The following is a 25,520-nucleotide window of genomic DNA, read 5'->3' as shown; positions in this document are numbered from 1 at the left end:
ATGGCTGCTTCTCGAGTAAACGATGTGTCCTGGGTCAGCAGCTGTGTTTGCTTTTCATCCGAACGTCAGTGGCTTAGAACCTGCAACCTGTATTTCTCTGCCTTTGATGTTCTTGCCTAGTGTGGTTGTTGTGTACTTACTTTTTTTCCTTTTTTTTTTTTTTTTTATGTCACAGCAGTTTACATACTTCCCTTTGTCTCAGAGCCTTCTCTGCGTTATCTTTACCCAGGCTCCCCAAGCTCAAGAATTTTTGCCTTTAGTTAATAACCTTCAACTACTGAACACATCCCCTCTGTGATGGGTCAACCTGGGAAGACACCCATGTCCATCATCCCTGTTGGGATGAGCTCAGAGGCCCAGGTATCTGTGAAGAAGGGACGTGTAAATTTAGGTTCATGTGGCTGCAGCATGAGCTCTGTAGAACAGGGGTAAGAAAATGCACATTTACTGGTTAGGATGGCTCAGTAAGTTCTAGAGAGAAGCAAAGTTAGAATAGACTTGCTAACCAGATTTGTAAGAAAGTCCATTTAAATGTACTATTAGCACACAGAACATCAGAGGTACATGTGGATTTGTATTTGCAAAAATTAATGTTTCTTTATGATCATTTTCCCAAATTGCCTATTTATGTACGTTTGCCAGTAACGTCATAGCACTGGTGACATGTCCATGTCCTCAGTCACCGCATGTCCATTATTTCAGTCCACATGTTATTTACTTGGCTGAGGTGCTCTCTTCGCTATAGAGTTAATAGTTTCCCTTCATCATTAATAAGGGTCTAGCAGGGAATTATTGAGAAATGTGAAAAACTATCAAATTTCATCTGGAAACTTGTGTTGTCTTTATTTTCTCTTCGCTTTTGAAAATGAAGGCACTGTGTTTATTTCCTAGAGAATGTTGGATTTTGATATGGACGACTTAATCGATCAAGCCTTGTTCCTGTTAAATTTTTATTATGTTCCACACTCATGTCACAGACATACTCTACATTATAACTTCATGTATTTTCAAGAAAGTTTACAAGAATCGTATTAATGTATGTTCAATTCAGTTAAATTTCTAAGATCTAGATCTTCACTAATGATACAGAAACATTTTCAAAGAAATAGAAGATTAAGAAACAATAGCTCTGACTTTTTTATCACAGTGTGCGTTTCTCTCCTTATTGTGTTTATAAAACACAAAGGGTATCATTCACACGTAGACTGATGAGATTTACAAAATTGCATAATTTAATTTCATTGAAATGACAATTTTTCTCTCACTTATTAGTTGTACCTAGTTTCCATTTCTTTCTGTGTGCATACAATGTTACCATATTTGAGCTATTTTTTCTTACTCTTAAGATGTTCCTGTTACTCTTCTCAGTTACAGAAACTACAATGAACATCTCTGAGGTCTCTGTATGCATTTCTGCTTGTGTTTTGTTTTGTTTTTTAATTGTAGATCAATTCTGGAATAAAACTCAATGTCTGCTCTTTATGTTTCAGAAAATATTCTCATAACAAGAAAAAAAATCTTAGATTATTAATACAAAATTTTCAGATTGTGACTGCTATGTTTCTTACTCCTTGAGAACTGTTAAATTTTATAAAACTTTTCAGCTCAGTGTCATGTATGAATTATTTTCTGTGTTTTCTTTTTCTATGCTATTCAGAGGTATGGCACGTGGACCAGAGACCGTGGTGTCACAAGTAAAACATGAGCCTGTTAAAGATGTGGAAACACAGGCCCCATCCCCTGAACTTCTGAATCGGAATCTGCATTTTTACAAAAATGCAGGTCTTTGTTATCTGCATTAAACTTGAAGAAGTCCTTACACTTCCAACTCACCATGCCCTTTGCAGCTGAGAAATAAGCACAGTTGGTCATGAGTGATACAGATATAACACTCACCAATTCATAATGCCTGTATCGATGGCTTAATTTTAAACTTTATTTTCCTGAAAAGCCTCTGCAGTGGATTTGTGGACAGGTGTCTCTCATTTCTCAGTGTTAGAAAGTACATTAGGGAATATCACTGGATGAGTCAGTGTACTCTCCTACGCCCAACCCACTTCTAACACTGTTTTCACGTTGGGTTACATTATTAAGCCTTGGTGGCCTTCTAATAAATGTGCCTTATTTTTCAGGGACGTTTTACGTTCAGGGACGTGTCAGTAGATTTCTCTCAGGAGGAGTGGGAGACCCTGGACACAGCTCAGCGTAAATTGTACGTGGATGTGATGTCGGAGAACTACAGGAACCTGGCCTCCGTGTGTGAGGGTGACCTCCTTCCAAAGTTCCAGCTCCACCCGCAGGGTTTGTTTTTGATATTCGTTTAACATAATTTGGGGACTTCTGCTTTGTGTGGCAGACTTTCAGATTCTTGCTCTCAAGGAACGTATTGGGGATTTTCTATGTAGAAAAAAAGTTTTGTGATATATGTGAAATGGGAACTCAGGGTCTGAATACTTTACATGTTGTCTGCACTAAGTAAGGTGCTCTCAGAAAACAGTTTTATGGAAAATCATTCTCTGCATATTCAAATATTTTACCATGTCTTCTCACCTGTTCGTTCACAAACTGAACTGAAATTGTGAATCTGTATCAAAACTAATCTTTCTTTTTCTGATAAACAGATCTTGGTGTCTCTGAGCCTGTCCTAGAAAACTGTTCTGAGCAAATGAAGGAGCGCTGGGATGTGAGCAGAGAACAGACAGTATCTACCCAGCCAGGTGATGGGAAGGGGACCACAGATGACACAGGTGAGAGGCCCAAAGGTCACAGAGGACACCGGACATAAAGTGTGGTTTGTGAACTGTGCTTCAGTACAAGGATTTTGAAAAGCCCAGGTTGATTTCTTTTGCTGTCATAGAGGGCCAGCTGGTCTCCAGCATGTCCCATGCTCCATCATCCCCTCATGATTCTGTTTCTACTTTAGTGACTTCTGTCATCACATTAGCAGTGGGGGTGAGGTTCTCCTCTTTGACCTTGGGGGCTGCCATGGTCTGGCTCCTCTTCCATTGATTTAGGGACCTGGGAAATTTTGTGCACTTGCAAGTTTTGCTTTTGTCTCATGAAAGGAATTTATGAAGGAAGTGGTTGAGGTCCTAGAATTTGTTGCAGAAATCTCAGGAACCCTGGAGACAGGTGTTGTGTTTTCTGGTGTATAATTTCTAGTTTTTTGGAGACTTCACACAAAACCCGACAAAGGTCAGACTCAGCGATTACATCACGGCACAAGGTATCTATAACCTCATAGAATTCTTCAATAAGTTACTGCCATAGGCGACCTGAGGACAGTGCCTACCACATAGGAAAGTCTCTATCACTACCTGAGTTCTTCATCTCTTATCATTTTCTTATTCTCTCTTGTTCAGTACAAAGCTGCCCGGAATTGTGACCTTAATGTTTTCACTTTCTGGGTAGACCTTTGTCACATTTGTACTTGTAGATTCAAAAGTACTGATACACGATCAGATGTTCTCCTTTGGTAAGAAGTGCGTTACAGAATTGGTAGGGAGTCCTTATTTAGTGGGGCTTTGTTGCCCAATGAGTCTGACCCATGAGATTTTGCTTGTAGTCATAGGGTCTAATCTCGTGGTCTTAAGCTGTCCATGGGGTGCACTGGCTCTGGGTCTTCCCTGATGTGCAAGGTCAGCCACTACCTGTGACCTGCCAGGGCCACCTGGCACCAGTTACGGAGTGATCTTCAGGTGGTTCCTACTTGTGCTGGTTCAGAGGTGCCTAGGTAAAGCCAAGATGCGATCTAAGTCCAGCTGTCGTTAGTGCTGTGCATGAGGCCACTGAGTGAGAGGTATGGGGCATGCAGAGGTGAGATGTGACTTGTTTGAATGATTTAGGAGATGCCATTTGCATAGAAAAGCCACTTAACATGGCTTGGGTGGGCTGTCAAGTTGAGAGGGGTGAGGTCTCAGGGAATCTCTAGGACAGGGCTACCGCACTAGTCAGGTAGATGGGGACCCTGATGTGCCCACCTGCTAGGCTGTGGATGAGAGGGCTCAGCAAATGAATAATGACCTTTTCCAGGCCTGCTGTGGGAGAGGAAGCTGCCCCTCCGGCCTTTGTCCTGAAGCCAGACTATGGCGGAGGTGCCGCACACACCCTAAGCTGGACTGGAAGCTGCTCTGTCCAGCAGAGGCTTCGTGACCACAGTGGAACAAACTTTTCACCCAGGACACTTTGTTATGTCTGGGGGAAGGAAGGTGGCCACCTCTCTAGTGGAGACCAGCAGCCAAACCTTCATCCCTCATGTCTTTTATTGAGGAGGACACATGCAAGAGATACAAGGCTAAAATTCATAAACCGTCTGTCGCATTCAGGTGTTTGACAGTGACAGATAACATAAACTAATTCGGGAGTCACACTGACCGATTAGAGTCAAGGTCTGTAAAACATTCGGACCAGGTGCAGGATCCCATACACTCCCTGCTAGAGATGGCTTACACCACATTGCTGATAAGGAAAGCAGAGCAAGCTCTAAAGCATAATGAGCTTAACAAGCGCCCTTTGATCCAATTCCCATGGCAACCCTCTGAGTGGCTGTGAGTCATGTTCCTCAGCCTTATGTTGAGACTTAGAGGCAGGCGCGGCCAGGATGCTGGCGGCTCGTCACGCTCAGGCCGGGTCTACAATTCCCTAAACCACGAGGAGTGGTTCCCCACATCTCCCCTTTTTTCTTTTTTGTGATGCCTATAGTAGATAGGCCTACGAGACTTGCTACTTGCTTTTCTATAATACGATCACTGGTAAATAACTTGTAGACACATTGAAGGATACAGAGTATAATAATGATCAATAAACATTTGGCTACTTCCATTATCCAAATACATAAATTTAGACCTTGAAACCAATTTTGAGGGTTAAGCCATTGAAGGTTATCATTTAGGGTTTGAAACACTTTTTGTTTAGCAAGCTGCTTAATGTCCGTAAATTGCTGATGAAGTTCAAATTGTAGCCAATCAATTTGGCCTTTCAGGCTGGTGGGAAAGGTATCCTATAGATGATGTATTGTCAGCCTAAGACTACTGACTAGAGTTCTATTTAAAGGGGGTAACATATATTCTTACGAATCCAGGGTTGCAGGCAAGCTGTTGTCAGGTGACCAGGGCATTCTGTCATTCCCCCAGTCACAGTATGGCTGATTTCATGGCTGAGAGTTGGGCCAGGATTTCCTGATTAATACAGGTTTGTAGCAGGACATCATAGGGACCAGTCTGTTGTTTAGTCATCAGCTGTTTAGGGCCTTGAGTTTCCCAGGTCTTCATTAAGATATGGTTTTCTGGTTGGAGTGGATTTAGGAGCTTGTCAGGCGGACAGATAAACCTGTAATGAGTAAACTTGTACAAAATGGTTGATTTATATAATAACTTACAAACCGGACTTTGAGTCTGTAAGACTGTGGAGACGCCCAGTCGCAGGGTCTTTGTTGGAATGACAGCATTTTTGATGATGTTACAAACCTGTGATTTTTTTGCATGTAAAGCAGAGACAAGCCTATTTCTGTAATTAAGGGGTTAAACAGGGACAGCTATATCCTGGGAGGGTGTTGGGAGTGTAGAGTGCCCCCTATTCCTGCTTTGAAGCTAGAGAAAGAGAAACAATTTTATTTTGGTGATTACTGCATTTACAGACCTTGCAAGTTTCCACAGAGGCTAGAGAAGGCAGAGGAGGCAGCAGGCTTGGCACGGCCTGTTCCTGGGACTGCAGCTTCTAGGTTTAAAATTTACAATGTTTTAAAGACTTACATGCTTACTTTTCCTTCTTATTTCTTTTTTACTTTCACCTCTATTCTTGAGTTACCCACTCGAATGTCCTTTCTTTCCATGCCTTACACAATCTCCTTTCTTTATGCCTTCTTTTTCCTTCCTTTTTCCTTTATTTTTTGTTTCCTTTCCCAACACAATTCTTTTTCAACTTGCACAGTCTGTGACTTACTTGGACTTTCTGCAACATACACAATTCTCTTGACCCAACATTCTACAAGAAACAATAAAAATTTTAAAACTGAAGTCTAATTAGGTTGCTAGATTAGTTAGATTCTATGGGGAGGACTCCATACTCCCCCGTTTTTGTTTTTTGAGAAGTTCAAAGGCTTTAGCTAATTGCACCTGCGAAGAGGAGGCTATTAAAATATCATCCATATGACGAATCCCGCAGGGGCGGAGCCTCATCTTTCCCTGCTCCTTCTTCTTGACCGGGAGATTCCCCGTCTGTGTCTGATTTCTCCTGAACTGACAGTTTCTGTATATAAAGGAGCTAAAGCTGTTCTAACTATGCTTCAAGCTAATAAATTCTGAGAGCCAATAGGAGTTCCGTTTTCCTGAAGCGACTTCAATTTTTCTCCAACTTTTTCCCAAACCTGTAAATCTAATGTGCCCTTGTCTGGAAACCAGCGGCAATATTCCTTAACAGTTTGCAGTAATTTAATTGGGTGTTTTTTCTTAATTTGACATCCAGCCCCTTTTACCAGTTGCTGTAGCAACCGAGAATAAATCTCTTGTTCTTTAGATAACCCTGACCCTATTCTTTCGTGGGAAGTGGGTCCTTTTTGTTGGTTTTGATTTTTTCCCTTCTCTGCCTCTCATTCAAAGCAGACCAGCAATTGTTCTAACTCTAACTAGGGATTCATTAGTGTAGTGGGTCGGAGTGTGCTGCTTGTGAGGAGGGCTCCCAAGGGTGTCACGCCTTGGCCATCCCTACCTCTCTTAATGTGTCTCGGTTTCTCTCCCAGCCGTCTAGAACAACTGGAAGGGCTCAGAGTGCTGAATGACCAGTTCTTATTTTGCACATCCCTGGATGAGCCAATAATTATATTACTGTGAAGGAAATTTTCTATGAGGCCACTACACGTCTCGGGGGATGACCCCAGACACCTCTGCTAGGTCCCCACTCACGTAGGGACATCCGAGAATTCAGGCCAGAGGGAGGAAGTGCCTCTTATCTTCGGAGCTCGGTCATCGCCAGAGCCCTCATATAAATCCTATTTCTGGCCTAAAGCTTTTCTCGTTCTGATAAAATCCTATTCGGGGGGAGACGCCACGGGGTTGGACAGTGAGTGCTTGTGACTGTGCTCCTGATGTTGCATGGACTTTGATTTGTGGCTGACAGGTGTCTAGTGCTCTAACCTGGTCCGTGTACCAGCTTATCCTGTCACGGGAGACTTCAAGTGGCGAGTGCCCTAGCAGCTTTTAACTGCTCGACCTGTGCCCGCAGTTTGGTGGCGATTTATTGAACGAGAGAAGCCAAAATGGCCCTTTAGTGAGTGAGAGGAGACAAAGGCAAAACCAAAACCCCTGCCAGAGAGAGTGGCAGGAAGAAATCCTCCCTTCCCGAACTAAACCACACAGGCAGCCTTTTCCAGAAAGAGCCTGGGGCTGCAGCCCTTACCATGGGCGAGGCGCCAAAATTCCCATCTGTGCGGTGTGGTTGTCCGTGGTCTGGCTCTTGGCCCCACAGCCATTCCAGGTGTCACTTCTCTGAGTGCCCCACGTCTGGGCGCCAGATATGGCGGAGGTGCCACACACACCCTAAGCTGGACTGGAAGCTGCTCTGTCCAGCAGAGGCTTCGTGACCACAGTGGAACAAACTTTTACCCAGGACACTTTGTTATGTCTGGGGGAAGGAAGGTGACTGCCTCTCTAGTGGAGACCAGCAGCCAAACCTTCATCCCTCATGTCTTTTATTGAGGAGGACACATGCGAGAGATACAAGGCTAAAATTCATAAACCGTCTATCGCATTCAGTTGTTTGACAGTAACAGATAACATACACTAATTCAGGAATCACACTGACCGATTAGAGTCAAGGTCTATAAAACATTCGGACCAGGTGCAGGGTCCCATACACTCCCTGCTAGAGATGGCTTACACCACATTGCTGATAAGGAAAGCAGAGCAAGCTCTAAAGCACCATGAGCTTAACAAGCGCCCTTTGATCCAATTCCCACGGCAGTCCTCCGAGTGGTTGTCAGTCATGTTCCGTACGCAGCCTTATGTTGAGACTTGGAGACAAGCGCAGCCGGGACGCTGGTGGTTCATCATGCTCAGGCCGGGTCTACAATTCCTTAAACCACGAGGAGTGATTGCCCACACCAGACAGTGCTGTTCCTCCCGTTTGTCCCTAGGGCCTTTCAAGGTACTGTCCCAGGGCTGGAGGTCAGAGCAAGTGATTCCCAGTAAGACTGTGTATGGGACCTTTAAAAGAAAGACTGGGAGCCCAGCACCCCTCAGTCATACTCAGCCACAATCTCCACTGGTTTTCTAAGGGTTTTTTGTTTATTTGTTTTTTAACAGTATGTTCCCCAAATTTAGTTGATTTACTTTTTGGTTTTTATATTAGGAAAATGAGTGATAGTCTTCAACTCAGCACACTTAAGACATCGTGGGAATTAATTCAGATGTGAATCATTTATATGTCTATTGCCATTAAAATTATGTGCACATTTGTCTGGTTAACTTGACCCTATTTTGCTCATGACTGACTTTGTTTTTTACTGTTCTTGGTTAACCTGGTCAGTGTTTCTCTGGTCCTGTGTAGTTACGAATAGACTTAATTTTATATCTGTTCATGGATGAATTTATATTTCCTTTAAGTAAGATAAAAACTTCTAAGTTGATGGTAATTTTCAAAAAGTTTCTATCTTTCAGATTTTTTTTATTTTAAGATGTGATAAAAAACCATGTGAGTAAAAATCTACCATCTTAACCATCTGTAACTGTACAGTCAGGTTGTATTAAGTATATGCTCTTTGTTACGCATCTGATCTCTGGAAACTTCCACCTTGCAGAAATGTCTCATTGTCCATTAAACAGCCACGTCCTCATTTTCCTTAAAACCAAGGCCCGGGTAACTACCTTTTTTCCTATGAGGTGGACTCCATTAGGTTACTCACCAAAGTGGAATCCTATAGCGTTTGTCTGTGTGTGACTCATGTGCTTCATGTAGAAAGTATTCTCAGCATTTGCTGCTGTGCTATCAAGTCGCAAGATTGTTTTCTGTTTCCTGGCAGAGCAGTATCCCACTGTACGTATATACTACATTCAACGAAGTTATTTATTTATCCAGACATTTGAGTTGCTTCCAACTGTTACAGGCTTTTGTGAATAGTGCTACAATCGACACAGGTGTGCACCTGTCTCTTGTAGATCCTCCTCTGAGTTCTTTTTGATAAGTACCTAGAAGTAATAGGGCACAGTTACAAAACAATTTTTTAAAAACTTTTTGACAACTCCTCCCTTATAATTCATGCTGTTTGCACCAGTTTATCTTTTCATTCAACCATGGATAGGGTTCCGTTTCTCCGTTTTTGGAAACACTCAGTGTTGTTTGTTTCTTTCATACTGGTCATGCTCATTGTTGTGAGGTGACATATGGGGTATGTGTGTGTGTTAGTGGAGGACACAAACATTTGTTTCTTGGATGTACATAAAGAACCAGAGAAAAGACGCATAGACTGGAGTATAGATACTTCCCAGAAGTGGGTCAACGAGTTTTTCAAGAGCAGTTTTATGTTCACAGCAAATTTTGTAGGCGTTCAGGAGACTTCCCACATGCTTCCTGCTTCTACATGCATAAATCCCCCTTCTCAGCGTCTGCTGCCAGAGCGGTACATTTGTGATACGTGTGAACATACGTGGGCATATCATTATCACCCCAAGTTTGTTTGTTTGTTTGTTTTTGGTAGTGTCCCTAATCTTTTAAAATTTTTTTTATAATTGCTCTTTTGCAGTTGCCCCCAGTTTTTCCCCCCGTTGCTCTTCCCTGTCCTGCCCATGCCCCCCTCTCCCACAGTCAATCCCCACCTGTTGTGCAAGTCCCTGGGTCATTTATACGAGTTCCTTGACTAGCCCCTTCCCCTTCTTTCTTCTCTTCTCCCCTTTGCCCCTCCCCTCTGATCGCTGTCAGTCTGTTCCTTGTTTCCATGGCTCTGGTTCTGTTGTGCTCATTTGTTTTGTTCATTAGGTTCCTGTATAAGGTGAGATCATATGGTATTTGTCTTTCACTGCCTGGCTTATTTTATTTCACTAAGCATAAAACTTCAGTTCCATCCATGCTGTCACGAAAGATAGGACTTCTTTCTCTCTGCTGCATAGAACTCCATCATGTAAATGTACCACAGCTTTTTGATCCACTCATCGACTGATGGGCACTTAGGCTGTTTCCAGCACATGGCTACTGTAAACAGTGCTGCTGTGAACATTGGGGTGCACAGGTTCTTTTGAATTGGGGTTTCAGGATTCTTCAGGTATATTCCTAGCAGTGGAATCACTGGTTCAAAAGGCAGTTCCATTTTTAGTTTTTTGAGGAAATTCTATACTGGTTTCTACAGTGTCTGCACCATCTGCATTCCCACCAGCAGTGCAGTAGGGTTCCCGTTTCTCCGCATCCTCGCCAACACAAGTTGTTTGCTGGTTTGTTAATGACGGCCATGCTGACTGTTGTGAGCTGGCATGTCACTGTGGTTTTAATTTGCATCTCTGATGGCTAGTGAGGTTGAGCATCCTTTCCTATGCCTATAGACCCTCTGTATGTCCTTGGAGAAGTGTCTGTTCGGGTCCTTTGCCCATTTTTTAATTGAATTGTCTTCCTGGTGTTGAGTTGTTTAAGTTTTTTATATATTTTGGAGTCCAAACCCTTGTTCGAAGTATCATTGGCAAATATGTTTCCCCATACGGTTGGTTCCTTTTCATCTTGCTGTTTTCTTTCACTGAGCAGAAACTTTTTAGTTTGATGTAGTCCCATTTGTTTATTCTTTCCTTTATTTCCCCTGCCCTGGGAGATATATCGGTGAAAATATTGCTGTGTGGCATATCTGAAATTTTCCTGTGTATGTTGCCCTCTGTGACTTTATGGTGTCATGACTTATATTGAAGCCTTTTATACATCTTGAGTTTGTTCTGGTGTATGGCATAAGTTGGTGGTCTAGTTTCTTTTTTCTTTTTTTGCATGTCCCTGTCCAGTTCTCCCAGCACCATTTGTTGAAGAGGCTATTTTTACTCCATTTTATGTTCCTTCCCTCTTTGTCAAATATTAATTGACCATAGAGATCTGGGTTTATTTCTGGTCTCTCTATTCTGTTCCATTGATCTATGTGTCTGTTCTTATGCCAGTACCAGACTGTTTTGATTATGTGGCCTTGTAAGATAGTTTGATATCAGGTATTTTGATTCCTCCTACTTTGTTCTTTTTTCTCAAGATTGCTGAGGTTATTCAGGGTTGTTTTGGTTCCATATAAATTTTTGAAGTATTTGTTCTAGGTCTGTGAAATATGTCATTGGTATTTTAATAGGGATTATGTTGAATATATAAATTGCTTTGGGTAGTATGATAAGTTTAATTATGTTAATTCTTCCAATCTATGATCATGGTATGTGCTTCCATTTGTTCGTATCTCCCTTATTTTCTTTCTTCAGTGTCTGTAGTTTCCGAGTACAGGTCTTTTACCTCCTTGGTTAAGTTCCTTCCTAAGTACTTTATTTTTCTTGTTGCTGTAGTAAATTGGATTTTTTTCTAGTTTCTATCTCTGATATTTCATTGTTGGCATACAAAAATGCCTTTGATTTCTGAATATTGACTTTTTATCCCACTGTTTTGCCAAATTTATTAGGTCAAGTAGTTTTTTGGTGGAGTCTGTAGGGTTTTCTATGTACACTATCATGTCATCTGCAAATAATGAGTTTTACTTCCTCCTTTCCAATTTGGATGCCTTTTATTTCTTTTTCTTGTCTGATTGCTGTGGCCAGAACTTCCAAAACTGTGTTGAATAGAAGTGGTGAGAGCGGTTGTCCTTGTCTTGTTCCTGATCTCAGGGAGGATGCTTTCAGTTTTTGTCCATGGATTATGATGTTGGCTGTAGGTTTCTCGTATACAGCCTTTATTATGTTGAGGTGTGCTCCCTCTATTCCCAGTTTGCTCAGCATTTTTATCATAAATGCGTGCTGCACTTTATCAGATGCTTTTTTAGCATCTGTTGATATCATGTGAATTCTTTTCTCTCATTTTGTTCATGTGATGTTTTACATTTATTGATTTGCAAATATTATATCATCCTTGCATCGCTGGTATGAATCTCACTTGATTGTAGTGTATGATCTTTTTAATGTATTGCTGGATCCAGTTTGCCAATATTTTGTTGAGGATTTTAGCATCTATGTTCATCCGTGATATTAGCCTGTAGTTTTCTTTCTTTGTTATGTCTTGACCTGGTTTTAGAATTAGAATAATGCTAGCTTCATAGAAAGAATTTGGGGGTCTTCCCTCTTCTTGGATTTTTTGGAATAGTTTGAGAAGGATAGGAGTTAGTTCTTCCCTAAATGTTTTGTAAAATTCACCTGTGAAGCCATCCGGTCTGGGACTTTTGTGTGCCAGGAGGTTTTTGATTACTGCCTCACTTTCACTAGTTGTTATCGGTTTATTCAGGCTTTTTGCTTCTTGATTCAGTTTTGGAAGATTATGTTTCCAGGAATTTGTCCATTTCACCCAGGCTGTCAAATTTCTTGTCATTTAGTTTTGTTTATAGTAATTTGACAATCCTTTATATTTATGTGGTATCGGTTATGATTTCTCCTCTTTTTGTTTCTGATTTTATTGATTTTGGTCTTTTTTTTTTTCTAAATGAGTCTGTTTAAAGGCTTGTTGATTTTGTTTATCTTTTCAGAGAATAAGATCCTACTTTTTTTGATCTTTTGAATTGTTTGTTTAGTCTCTATGTCATTTAATTCTGCTCTGATCTTGATTATTTCCTTCCTTCTACTCATTCTGGGCTTTGTTTGTTATTGTTCTTCTAGTTCTTGCAGCTGTAGGGTTAGATTTTTAATTTGAGATTCTTCTAGCTTTTTTAGGTAGGCCTGTATTGCTATGAACTTCCCTCTCCAGACGGCTTTTGCTGTATCCCATAGGTTTTGGGCTGTTGTGTGTTCATTATCATTTGTTTCCAGAAACTTCTTGATTTCTTCCTTGATGTCATTGTTAACCCATTCATTATTTAATATCATGTTATTCATTCTCCATGAGTTTGACTGTCTTTGAGTTTTTTCCTTGAGGTTGATTTCTAGTTTCAAGACATTGTGATCTGAGAAAATGCTTGATATAATTTCAATTTTCTTGAATTTGTTGAGACTTGTTTTGTGTCCTACCATGTCGTCTACCTTTGAAAATGTTCCATGTGCACTTGAGAAGAATGTATGTATGTTATTAGCTGTTTCTCTCTTGTTGCTTTTAGGATTCTCTCTTTGTCTTTGAATTTTGCCATTCTAATTACGATGTGTCTTAGAGTGGGCCTTTTTGGGTTCATCTTCATTAGGACCTTCTGTGCTTCCTGGACTTGGGTGACTCTTTCATCAAATTAGGGAAGTTTTCTGTCATTACTTTTTCAAACCAGTTTTTCATCCTTTGCTTCTCTTCTCCTTCTGTTATTCCTATGATATGAATATTATTTCGTTTCATGATGTCCTGCAGCTCTCTTCAAACCTCTTCACTCTTTTCAGTCTTTTTTCGTTTTGTTGCACTATCTGAGAATTTTTTTTCTATGTTGTCCTCCAGCTCACTGCTCTGATCCTCTGCTTCATCTAGCCTGTTTTTGATTCCTTCTACCATGTTCTTCAATACAGAAATTGTATTCTTCCTTTCCTCCTGGCTCTTATTGATAGTTTCTATGTCCTTTTTAACGCTGGTGTAGTTTGCAGTAAGTGCCTTGTAGCTCCCCTGTTCTTTGTACTTTTCTTTGAGCTCGCTGAGCTCATTCAGCTTCCTTATAATCATTGTTTTGAATTCCATGTCTGATAGTTTGCTTACCTCTATTTCATTTAGCACTCTTTGGTGATTCTGCCTTTCCTTTTCATGGAGGGTTGTTTATTTGTCTCCCCAATTAGGTGACTCTTCTTATTTGTTTCTGCTTCTTAAATTCATCTGCTTTGACTTCCTGTCTTCATGGAGTGACTTTCTGTGGTAGGAGACCCATGGGATTCAATGGTGCCGTCTTCTTGATCTGAACTTGACGCTCTTGGGATGCCCTTTATTCTATTTATTTGGGCTGTCTGGTTGTACTTGGTTTTTGGTGGTTGTTGTGTTGTTCTTTTGTGGGTTGTTCCCTCCCGCTAGCTGACTGAGAGTCACTCCTCCTACCACGTCTTGTATATTGTTGTCAAGGTGAACTTTCTTTACTACCTGGATCTGCCCCTGGTAATGTCAGATCATGTTCCAGTCTGGGCCTAGGCAGCCTGTTCAAGACTACCAGGGATCCACTGTCTTTGTCTCCTTAAATTGTTAATCTATTCAATCTGCGATCAGCAGTCATGCTTAAGCACCGATGGGTGGGGCAGGTTAATTTCTGTGGGCAGGGCTATTGCTTCCTTCCTCTCAAGTTGATGCCACATGGAAGGGAGTCTGCCTGCAGTATTGGGGATGAGTCATCACTGGGACTTCGTCGGCTTCTCCCTCAGTTCTCTTCTCAAAGCCACTACCCCAGACTCCTTCAGTTTTTCTAGTTCACTCTGCCATCCCTCTACTGGAGCCCAGGGTCAGTGGGTGCCAATGTATTTTAGTACGTGGTTCCTTTAAGAACTCTCTGTATCTCCAGCAGTCTTTTGCCAGGCCAGCAAAAAACCCTGCAGCTTTTCACTTTTCACAGCTGGATGCTGTCTTACTCTTGGCTCCATTGCTGTAGGCTGGGAAGCTCAGCTGGGGGGTTAGACCCCACCTTTCTCAGGGGGAACTTCCAGTTGCTGAGATGCTTTTCCATCCCTTCAACTGCCACCTGTGGGAGCCCAGCCAGCCCTCTCGCGTCTCCTCCTCACTCCCTACCGGTCACGTCGTGATGAAGCAGCCTCTTCTGTCGGTCCGTGGTTATGAGGCTTCTCGCCAGCTAGTGTTCAGTTGGTTATTCCAGATGAGTTCTCCACAATTAAGTTATAATTGAGATTGGCCCTGGGAGGTTAGTGTAGCTTCCCCTTACTCTGTCATCTTGGACCTTATCTCTATCACCCCAGGTTTCAGCTGACCTTAGGGTTCACGGCTGGGTTGTATATTCTATGGGTTTGGAAAATTTGTGATGACACGTACTCACCATTATGGTGTCATACCGACCGGTTTCTCAGCCCTGCTATTCGCTGTGCTCTGCCTATTTATCCCCGTGTTTCCCAAACTCCTGTAACCATTGATCTTTCACTGTGTCTCTCATTTTATTTTTTTCCTAGAATGTCACATATTTTGTAAAAGTTCCAGTAGCAGCAGAAGCAACTTTGCTTGTTTTTTTAATTTTAATTTTTAAGTTTATTTAAAGATTCTATTTTATTTTTAGAGAGTTGGGAAGGGAGGGAGAAAGAGCAGGAGAGAAGCATCAGTGTGAGAGAAACATCAATCCATTGCTTCTTGCATGACCCCAAGGAACTCCCCAGCCCACAGCCCTGGCATTTGCCCTCACAGAGATTCAAGCAGCAACCCCTCGGTTTGCAGGACACTGCCCAAGCCCTGAACCACACCAGTCAGGGCAGTTCTTTACCTTCACCATTGTAAATAATGTTGCAGTGGTATAGGGGTGCATATATCTTTTTAAATTCATCTTCTCCCATGCTTCTGAATCAATTATCAGGAATGAAATTCCTGGTATATATGGTACTTTTTAAAAAGTGTTTCTGTTTTTCTTTTTAAATATTTTATTTATTTATTTTTAGAGAGAGGGGTAGGGATGGAGAAGGAGACGGAGAGAAACATCAATGTGTGGTTGCCTTGTGCACCCCAAACTGGGGGCCTGGCCTGCAACCCAGGCATGTGCCCTGACTGGGAATCGAACCAGTGACACTTTAGTTCATAGGCTGGCACTCAATTCACTGAGCCACACCAGCCAGGGCCTTTTTTTTTCTTTCTCTTTTTTAAATTTAAGTTTTTGAGGTACCTCTCCTCTGCTTTTCATAGTGGCTGCAACCAACTTATTTATAATCTCACTGACAGCGCATGAGGCTTCTCATTTCTCTACATCATTGCCAATACTTGTTTGTTTGTTGATTTATTGTTGGACATCCTAATAGGTGTGTGTTGCTTTTCATTGTGGTCTGAATTTGCATTTCTCCAAAGATGAGTGATGTTGAGTAGTTTTCACATGTCTATTTTCCATCTGTATGCCATATTTGGAGAAATGTCGATTTAGGTTTTTTGCCCAAATTTCAATTGGATTTTTTTTTGTTGCTGTTGTTGTTCTTAAGGTCTGTGAGTTCCTTATTTATTTTGGATATTTAGCCCTTGAGAATGTATCATAAGCCAATATCTTTGCATATTTCATAGGTTTCTTTTTGTTTTAAACATTTTTTTTCTGCTGTGCAAGAGTTTATTGTTGTAGGAGTGTTGTTTTATATTTTCCCTTGTTTATTATGCCTAGGGAGACATCTAAAAACTTTTTAACTATTTCTAAGAGTGATGGCAGAGTTTATTGACTATTCTTACAGTGTTTTCATGGTTTGAGGTCTTACATTTTACTTTTCAATCCATTTTGATTTAATTTTGGTACATGGTGTAAAAACCTGGTCAATGTGGTTTTTTTTTTGTTTTGTTTTTTTTTTTTTTTTTTTGCCTTCTGTTTAGTTTTTTTTCACATCATTTATTAAAGAGAATTTTTTTTCCAATTGTATATTCCTTTCTCCTTTCTTATAGATTAGTTAACCCCATAGCTTTGGCTATTTTAAATACTGTGTCACATATTTTTTCATGTTGATTTGAAAAAGTCAGTTATATATTCTTGATATTAACTTCTTATCAGATATGTGCTTTACAGAAATTTTCTCCCATTTCTTAGGGTTTTTTTTTGTTTTTACCACACTGATTTTGTCCTTTAATGTGCAGGAGTTTTTATATTAGATATAATTTAATTTGAATGTATTTGCTTTGTTTATATTTGTATTTGTTGTGGGTGATTTGTTGTGTGGCTTCCCTGTATTGAAAATTTGATAGAATTGTGTACAAACTTTTTTAATTCTTCAGCTTGGCCACATCTGTTGATGATTTAGTGTACAGTGATCCCTCACTTATGGTGGGTATTACGTTCTAGACATCCCCGCGGTAGGTGAAAATCTGCGAAGTAGGAACCTTACATTTATTTTAGTATTTATATATATTTTAAGACTTTATAAATTTTTCCCACGCACTTATAAACCTTTCCCACTCCCTTATTAACCTTTTCCACACTTTTATAAACACTGCTTATGTTCTTAAACATATTCTGCACTCTTAAACCTACGTAACTTTAACAACATACATATACAGTACCGCAAAATCCCACAATATAGTGAAAAATCCACGATAAATAATTAAATATAATATTTTTTAAAATCCCACGATACAGTGAGGCCACGATAAGTGAACCGCGATGTAGAGAGGGACTACTGTATTTTTAAATTCAGGCATTATGTTTTGAAGCTTCTCATTTGTTTGGTTTATTTTTCCTTTTTTTAAATCCTCACCTAGGGACAGGTTTTCATTGTATTTATTTGAAAAAAGGCTATGTTTTCCAAAACAAAAACTGTGCAGGAAAGTGATATTGTTTCACATTTTTACAAATCTCTTCAATATCTGGCTTACTAGAAGGCAGGAGGAGTCCTTTTTGCTTTTGCATTCAATTTGTTTTTTAATATGTTATTTTGGTTGAAATATATGAAAAATACCTAGCATCACACAGATATGTAGTTGGAGAAGAGAGTATCTTAAGAAGCCATTGTAGGTATTTTTACAGTACTGCACTGAAACTTGAAAAGTGTAATTTTTTTAAAACATTTTTTTGTATTTTCATCCCTTCCCGCCGGCAATGACCACACTGTTGTCCATGTCCATGAGTTCTTTTTCTTCTTTGCTCAGCCCTCCCACCCTTCATCTACCCCCATCCTTCGCTGCTATCCTGGTGTCTATCTGAGAGCCTATTTTCCTTGTTAGTTCATTTTGTTCATTACATTTCAAGTGAGTAAAATCATATGGTATTTGTTTTTCTCTGCGTGGCTTATTTTATTTAGCATAATGTTCTCCAGGTTCCTCCATACTATTGCAAAAGGTAAAATTTTCTTCTTTTTTTTTACAGCCAAGTAGTATCCTACAGTGTAAATATCACATAGTTGTTTTATCCACTCATCTACTGATAAGACGCTTGGGCTGCTTCCATACCTTGGTGATTGTAAATAACACTGCAATGAACATAACGGTGCTTATGTTCTTTCAAATTAGTGTTTTGGGTTCCTTCAGGTATATTCCCAGAAGTGGGATCACTGGGTCCAAAGGCAGATCCATTTTTAATTTTCTGAGGTATCTGCATACTGCTTTCCACAGTGGCTCCACCAGTCTGCATTCCTACCAGCAGTGCAAAAGTGTCCCTCTTTCTGCACATCCTCACCGCCACTTGTTGCTTCTTGATTTATTGATGATAGCCATTCTGACAGGTGTGAGATGATATCTCATTAGGTGTTTGTGTTAAAGATTTTCATTCATTTTAGAGAGAGGAGAAGGCAGGGAGAAAGAGAGGGACAGAAACATTGATGTGTGTGAGAAACAATAATAGGCTGCCTCCTGCACGTTCCCCAACCAGGGACCAGGCTTGTAACCAAGGCATGTGCCCCAACCAGGAATTGAACCTGTGACTCTTGGCTTTGTGGGGTGATGCTCAACCCACTGAGCCATGCTGTCCAGGGCTCATTGTGGTTTTAATTTGCATTTTTCTGATGATTAGTGACATTGGGCATCGTTTCATATGTCTGTTGGCCATGTGTGTGTCCTATTCAGGTCCTTTGCTCATTTTTCTATTGGAATTTCTTTTTGGTGTTGAATTTTGTAAGTTCTTTTTAAGTTTTAGATACTAACCCATTATTGGATGTGTTGGTGAATATGTTCTCCCATTCTGTGGGTTGTGTTTTTATTTTGTTGATGTTTTCCTTTGCTGTGCAAAGCCTTTTAGTTTGAGGTAGTCCCATTGTTTTTTTTTTTTTTTCTTTTGTTTACCTTTCCTGGGGAGATATATCCAATAAAATATTGGTACAAGCAGTGTCCAAGATCTTGCTGCCTACATTTTCTTCTGTGATTTTTTTTAAAAGGGGAAATTAGATTTCTTTTATTTTTATTTATTTATTTATTTATTTATAGAGAGAGGGGAAGGGACGGAGAATGAGAGGGAGAGAAACATCGATGTGTGGTTGCCTCTCACTCGCCCCCAACTGGGGACCTGGCCCGCCACGCACGCATGTACCCTGACTGGGAATCGAACCGGCGACCCTTTGGTTCACAGGCCAGTGCTCAGTCCACTGAGCCACACCAGCCAGGGCTCTTCTATGATTTTTATGGTTTGGGTTTTGACATTTAAGTCTTTAATCCATTGTGAGTTTATTCTATGTGTGGTGTAAGAAGGTGGTCTAATTTCATTTTCCTGCACATATCTTTCCAATTTTCCCAACACCATTTATTGAATAAACTGTCTTTAGCCCAATGTATGCGCTTGCTTCCTCTGTCGAATATTAATGGAGTATAAGGGTGTGGGGTTATTTCTGGCCTCTATTCTGTTCCATTGATCTTTAGGTCTGTTTTTTGTTTTGTTTTTTAATTATTTATTTATTTGTTCATTAATTTTTTTAGAGAGAGGGGAAAGGAGAAAGAGGGAGAGAAACATCACTGTGTGGTTGCCTCTCACTCGTGCCCCCAACTGGGGACCTGACGTGCAACCTGGTCATGTGCCCTGACTGAGAATCGAACCAGCGACACTTGGTTCACAGGCCGACGCTCAATCCACTGAGCCACAACAGCCAGGGCTTTATGTCTGTTTTTATGCCAATACCATGCTGTTTTGATTACTGTGACCTTATAGTATAGTTTGATATTAGGTAGCATGAGTCCTCCAACTTCTTTCTCAGGATCACTGTTGGTAGGTGGGGCCTTTTGTGGTTCCATGTAAATTTTTGAAATATTCTGTGAAATGTGTCACCGGAATCTTGATTGGAATTGCATTGAATCTATAGCTTGCTTTGGGGAGTACGGACATTTTAATGATATTAATTGGCATTTTTATATGCCAATAATGAACTAACAGAAAGGGAAATTAAGAAAATTATCTCATTTTCAGTGTTTTTAGAGATACAGGAAGGGGACGGGGGGAACATCGATGTTGTCTTTTGTACACCCCCCCAAACGGGGATCAAACCAGCAACTTAGGTATGTGCCCTGACCCAGGGTCAAACCTGCAACTTTTCAGTTTATGGGCTGACAATACAACCAACTGACAAGTGCTACATAGACAAGTGCTATTTTGTTTATTTTTATATTTTTTCTCTTTGCATTTTTATTTTGGCCACGTACAGGTTTCCTGATATGTAGTTATTTCTGTTTATTTTTTCATTTTAACATGGTTATTTTCAATTCTTTTTCAGGTAATCAGTATATTTTCATTAAGGTAGTGGCAGTTTTTATAGGTTTATTTTGTTTTCCTAATTCGACCATGGTTTTCTATTTCTCTGTATGCCTTCCTATATTTGTTGAGTTCAAAATTATAAGCAACCAGGCTTTATGAACTTGCTTTTTATAGAAGAAAACAAAAAGCAAATAACAGTCACCTGTAGTAAAAATTGTAATTTCTGTCAAAACTCTTTTGAGTATCTGTATTTTTTCTTAATTTGTGGGTGTAAGTTCCAAGATTAAATGGTTTTCTGTTTCTTTCTTAGAACCATCGTATCTTTCTATCCTTGATATCTGTCTTTAGTACTGCTGTGTCTTTGTTGTAACAATCAGTCACCTTTTCTTTTTACTATTCAATATAATAACAGTGTACTGCCATCTTTTAACACTCTAACCTGCAAAGCAGAAACATGTTTCTTAAGAAACTGCAAAACAGTGAGATTATTGAATGCACAGTGCCCTCATCTGTATCTCTCCATAGAAGAAACAGGAAATTGTGAGGTTTTTTGTTTTTATTTTTATTTTTTAAGATTTTATTTTTTAGTGAGAGGGAAAGAGAGGGAGAGAAACATCAATGTGTGGTTGCTTCTCACTCGCCGCCAACCAAGGGGGACCTGGCCTGCAACCCAGGCATGTGCCCTGACTGGAAATTGAACCAGTGACCCTTGATTTGCAGGCTGGCACTCAGTCCACTGAAGGCACACCAGCCAGGGTGGGTTTGTTTTTTGTTTTTTTTAAAGTAATATTTCTATTGTGTGCCAGGGAGTTTGAGCAGATATTGTGGGCAAATATAACTAGCTTTTTGTCTTTCTGTGATGTGACTCTTCTTCGTTGTTAGCTTTCTTCAGCATTCTGTGAACTCTTAACTTGCTTTTGGAGTACTCAAAAATGTGATTTGGTCAATAGTTGCTGGTAAGTTCAAAGTACATTCCCTTGAGAGCTGTAACTGTGAAAATTTATTTTGTATCTTTCAGCTATGTCTTCTGAAGATAACCAGGCCTTGTTGCAAAAGCCAGGAACAGAGAATTTATTTCCTACAATAATACTGGTAAGATATGGAAGGTGTGCTTTTGATCATATATGCTTAGTGAAAGCCTTGGAATTTGAGAAAGGATGTTAATATAGACAGCACTAACCTGGAATAATTATTCATAAAACAATTATTATTACCTAAAGAGGTCAAATATATTGCTGATTGGGGAAAACTCCCATAAAGTTATTTGCACTTACAGATTACTATGTTTGTAAATGTGAAGAGTTAAAACAATATTTTAGTCGTATATATTTTTAAAAATGAAATCTGGAAAATCTAGAAACTCACATAATATGTCATATGAATAATCATTTGAATTGTAAAAAACGTAGGGTTAAACTTTCAATTATATTTATAATGTACATACAAAATTTAAGTGTAATCAGTAAGGTAGTCTGTAAAACAAAAAAAGTATTATTCTTCCACCAAGAAATGTTTTTTTCCCAATGTCCATAATGTTTATAAAATTGGGAGTATTTTATAAATACAACCACCATAGATTTATGGGTATCAGAGAATAGTTATTTAGGAATAACTGTACATGTTTAATGAAATATGGCTCTCACTGAAGGCCTTTCTATCTTCATTGATTACCAGAGTACGTATAATGGAGACAGAAGTTATCAACATGAATACTGGGAAAACTTTGATCAAGAGTCAAATGCTAATAAACATCAGAAAACTCAGCTTCCAGAGAACCATTATAAAGCTGACAAAATCTTTGACCCAATGTCAAATCACAATAAATACCAGGTTACTCATACTGTGAAGAAGATAAATGAACAAAGTAAATGCGACACATATTTTAAGAAGTCTGCAAATCATACTGAACAAGGCAATTTTAATCCTAAGAAGGAAGTTTACAATCGTTACTTGTATAAGAGAGCCTTCAGTCAACTATTCAATAGAAATAACCTTAACCAAATCAACCCTGGAGAAAAACCTTATAAATGTGAAGAATGTGGTAAAACATTTACTAGGCATTCAGGTCTTACTGTACATGAGAGGATTCATAATGGGGAGAAGCCTTACAAATGTAGTGACTGTGGCAAAGCCTTTACACAGTCCTCACACCTTGCTAAACATGAAAGAATTCATACTGGAGAGAAGCCTTTTAAATGTAGTGTATGTGCCAAAGCCTTTAGTCAGCTGTGGTATCTTACCCAACATATAAGAACTCATACTGGGGAGAGACCTTACAAATGTAGAGAATGTGACAAAGCCTTTATGCGTCATTCACATCTTACTCAACATCAGAGAACTCATACTGGAGTGAAACCTTATAACTGTAGCGTATGTGGCAAAGCTTTTAGTCAGCAGTGTACTCTTAGTCAACATGAAAAAATTCATACTGGAGAGAGACCTTACAAATGTAGAGAATGTGGCAAAGCCTTTATGCGTCGCTCACGTCTTGCTCAACATCAGAGAACTCATACTGGATTGAAGCCCTATCAGTGTAGTTTATGTGCTAAAGCATTTAGTCAGAAGTGTTATCTTACCCAACATAAAGTAATTCATACTGGAGAGAAACCTTACAAATGTAGAGAATGTAGCAAAGCGTTTCTGCGTCTCTCACATCTTACTCAGCATCAGAGAACTCATACTGGAGTGAAGCCTCATAAGTGTAGTGTATGTGCCAAAGCCTTTAATAAGAAGTATTATCTTACTCAACATCAAAGAGTTCATACTGGAGATAAACCTTACAAATGTAGAGAATGCGGCAGAGCTTTTATGCGTAAATCATATCTTACTCAACATCAGAAAATTCATACCGGAGTGAAGCCTTATCAGTGTAATTTATGTGCCAAAACTTTTCGTAAGCAGTATTATCTTACTCAACATCAAAGAGTTCATACTGGAGAGAGACCGTACAAATGTAGAGAATGTGACAGAGCCTATATGCGTCACTCACATCTTACTGAACATCAGAGAATTCATACTGGAGCGAAGCCTTATAAATGTAGTGTATGTGCTAAAGCCTTTACTCAGCAGTTTTATCTTAACCAACACAAACTAATTCATACTGGAGAGAGACCTTACAAATGTAGAGAATGTGGCAGAGCCTTTATGCATCAGTCACGTCTTGATCAACACCAGGGAATTCATACTGGAGTGAAACCTTATCAGTGTAGTTTATGTACCAAAGCTTTTAGTAAGCAGTGTTATCTTATCCAACACAAAAGAGTTCATACTGGAGAGAGACCGTACAAATGTAGCGAATGTGACAGAGCCTTTATGCGTCACTCACATCTTACTGAACATCAGAGAATTCATACTGGAGAGAAGCCTTTTAAATGTAAAAACTGTGACAAAGCCTTTGTCCGGCATTCACAACTTACTGCACATCAGAGAGTTCATACTGGAGAGAAACCTTACAGTTCTAAGAAATGTGGTAAAACTTCTGCTTGAGAGTGAATCCTACTATAAATTGGATAATTCATTCTCAAGAGAAGCCTTACAAATGTGGGAAATGTAGCAAAACCTATAGTTATTAATGGCATCTTACTCAACACAAGAGACTGCATATTGCAGGGAACCCTTAAAAATGTACTGTGTGTTTTAAAGCCTTTAATCAATAGTGGTGTCTTCCCCAATACGAGAGAATTTATACTGGAGAGAAACTGTACAAATGTAGAGAATGTAACAAATTCATTAACCTGTGCTTAAAAGTTGCTCAACATTACAAAATTCATGGTGAAGAGAAACAGTAAAAATTAAATAATTTGGCAGAATATTTAAATTTGTTCAAGCCTCCGTGAGCATCAGAGAATTAAGCCTTAGAAATGTAACATGGAGTTCTGGCAAAAGTGGAGGCATAGATACACATGGTGCATCTCCCTCCATAACTAAGAAGGAATACAACTACCTCAATACTGGCAACAATCAGAAGTTCTGGAAAGTTGAGCTGCATGGAAGTCCTACGAGCAAAGATATAAAGAAGAAATACTCATCCAGACAGGCAGGTGGGGCAGAGCTGAGGCGGAGAGGATGTGATGTGGAGAGGGCGGTGACAGTGACTGTGGCCTGCCAGCAGAAAGCTCAGTGACACATTAAAAATAGGCAGAGACACCTGGGAAGCACTTCCAGTACCACACAAGACTGTGCAGCTCACGTTCCCAGCACCCGGGAAAATAAAGCCCCATTGCTTCTGAATGTGAAAACCAGTGGGGGTTGGGGGAGAGGAAGAAACTGCTGGTCTCTCAGCAGGGCAGTTTATGTTAGAGGGCCCGTACCATCCTAGAACTTCCATAGACCCACCCACTCTGGAAACTATGGGCAGAACAATAGCTAGAGAGGCACCAGTCCCATGTGGCAAGTGGGAGAAGTGTCTGGAAAAGGGGTGAGTGCTGTGCAAGTGGCGTTGTTCTCTCTCAGACCACTCCCCCAAATACAACAGCACAGTGTGGTGAAACCAGTTGCCCCATACTGACAAATACCTAAGGCTCCACCCCTTACAAAGTAACAGGTGTGACAACTCTACCTACAACACACAGGCAGACACTGGAGCCTGTCAAGTTGAGGAGACAGAAGTGTGTCCCAAAAGGCGGAAGGTCAAAGTTCCAGTGGGAGAACTAAGTGACAAGGAGTAAGACAATCTTAACAGACACAGAGTTCAAAACACTGATGATAATGATGCACATAGACATGACAGATATGCTTGAGTACAGTAGATGCCTAAGGGGCGAATTGAAGGCTATACTAAGTGAAACGAAGAAAAATCCACAGAAAACCAATGGTGAAGGGAAGGAAGCCAGGGTTCAAATCAATGATTTAGAACATAAGGAAGAAATAAAAGTCACCCAGTACAGAATGGAGACACAAGAATTGAAAAAATTGAGGAGAGACTCAGGAACCTCTGGGACAACTTTAAATGTACCAACATCTGAGTCATAGGGATGCCAGAAGAAGAGGAAGAGCAAGACATTGAAAACTTATGTGAAAATATAATGAAGGAAATCTTTACAAATTTGGTGAAGGAGATAGACATGCAACTCCAGGAAGCACAAGGAGTCTCATATAAGCTAGACCCAAAGAGGACCACACCAAGACACATCACAATTAAAATGCCAATGGT

At 40.0% G+C, this 25,520-nt stretch overlaps 1 protein-coding gene across 1 annotated transcript; it reads left to right on the top strand.

Moving 5' to 3' along the window:
• Positions 1-23,854, top strand: LOC149995361 (uncharacterized). The gene is made up of 5 exons (XM_090259191.1): positions 1-15; positions 2,133-2,301; positions 21,387-21,460; positions 22,043-22,601; positions 22,686-23,854. Exons 1-5 carry the CDS (start codon positions 1-3, stop codon positions 23,852-23,854), a joined length of 1,986 nt encoding a protein of 661 aa, XP_090115317.1.
• Positions 23,855-25,520: the final 1,666 nt, after the last annotated feature.

This window comes from Furipterus horrens, unplaced genomic scaffold (assembly GCF_987537825.1).
Source record: "Furipterus horrens unplaced genomic scaffold, mFurHor1.1.pri manual_scaffold_13, whole genome shotgun sequence".
Classification (NCBI taxonomy): domain Eukaryota; kingdom Metazoa; phylum Chordata; class Mammalia; order Chiroptera; family Furipteridae; genus Furipterus; species Furipterus horrens.
This window is presented reverse-complemented; position numbering and strand designations above follow the sequence as displayed.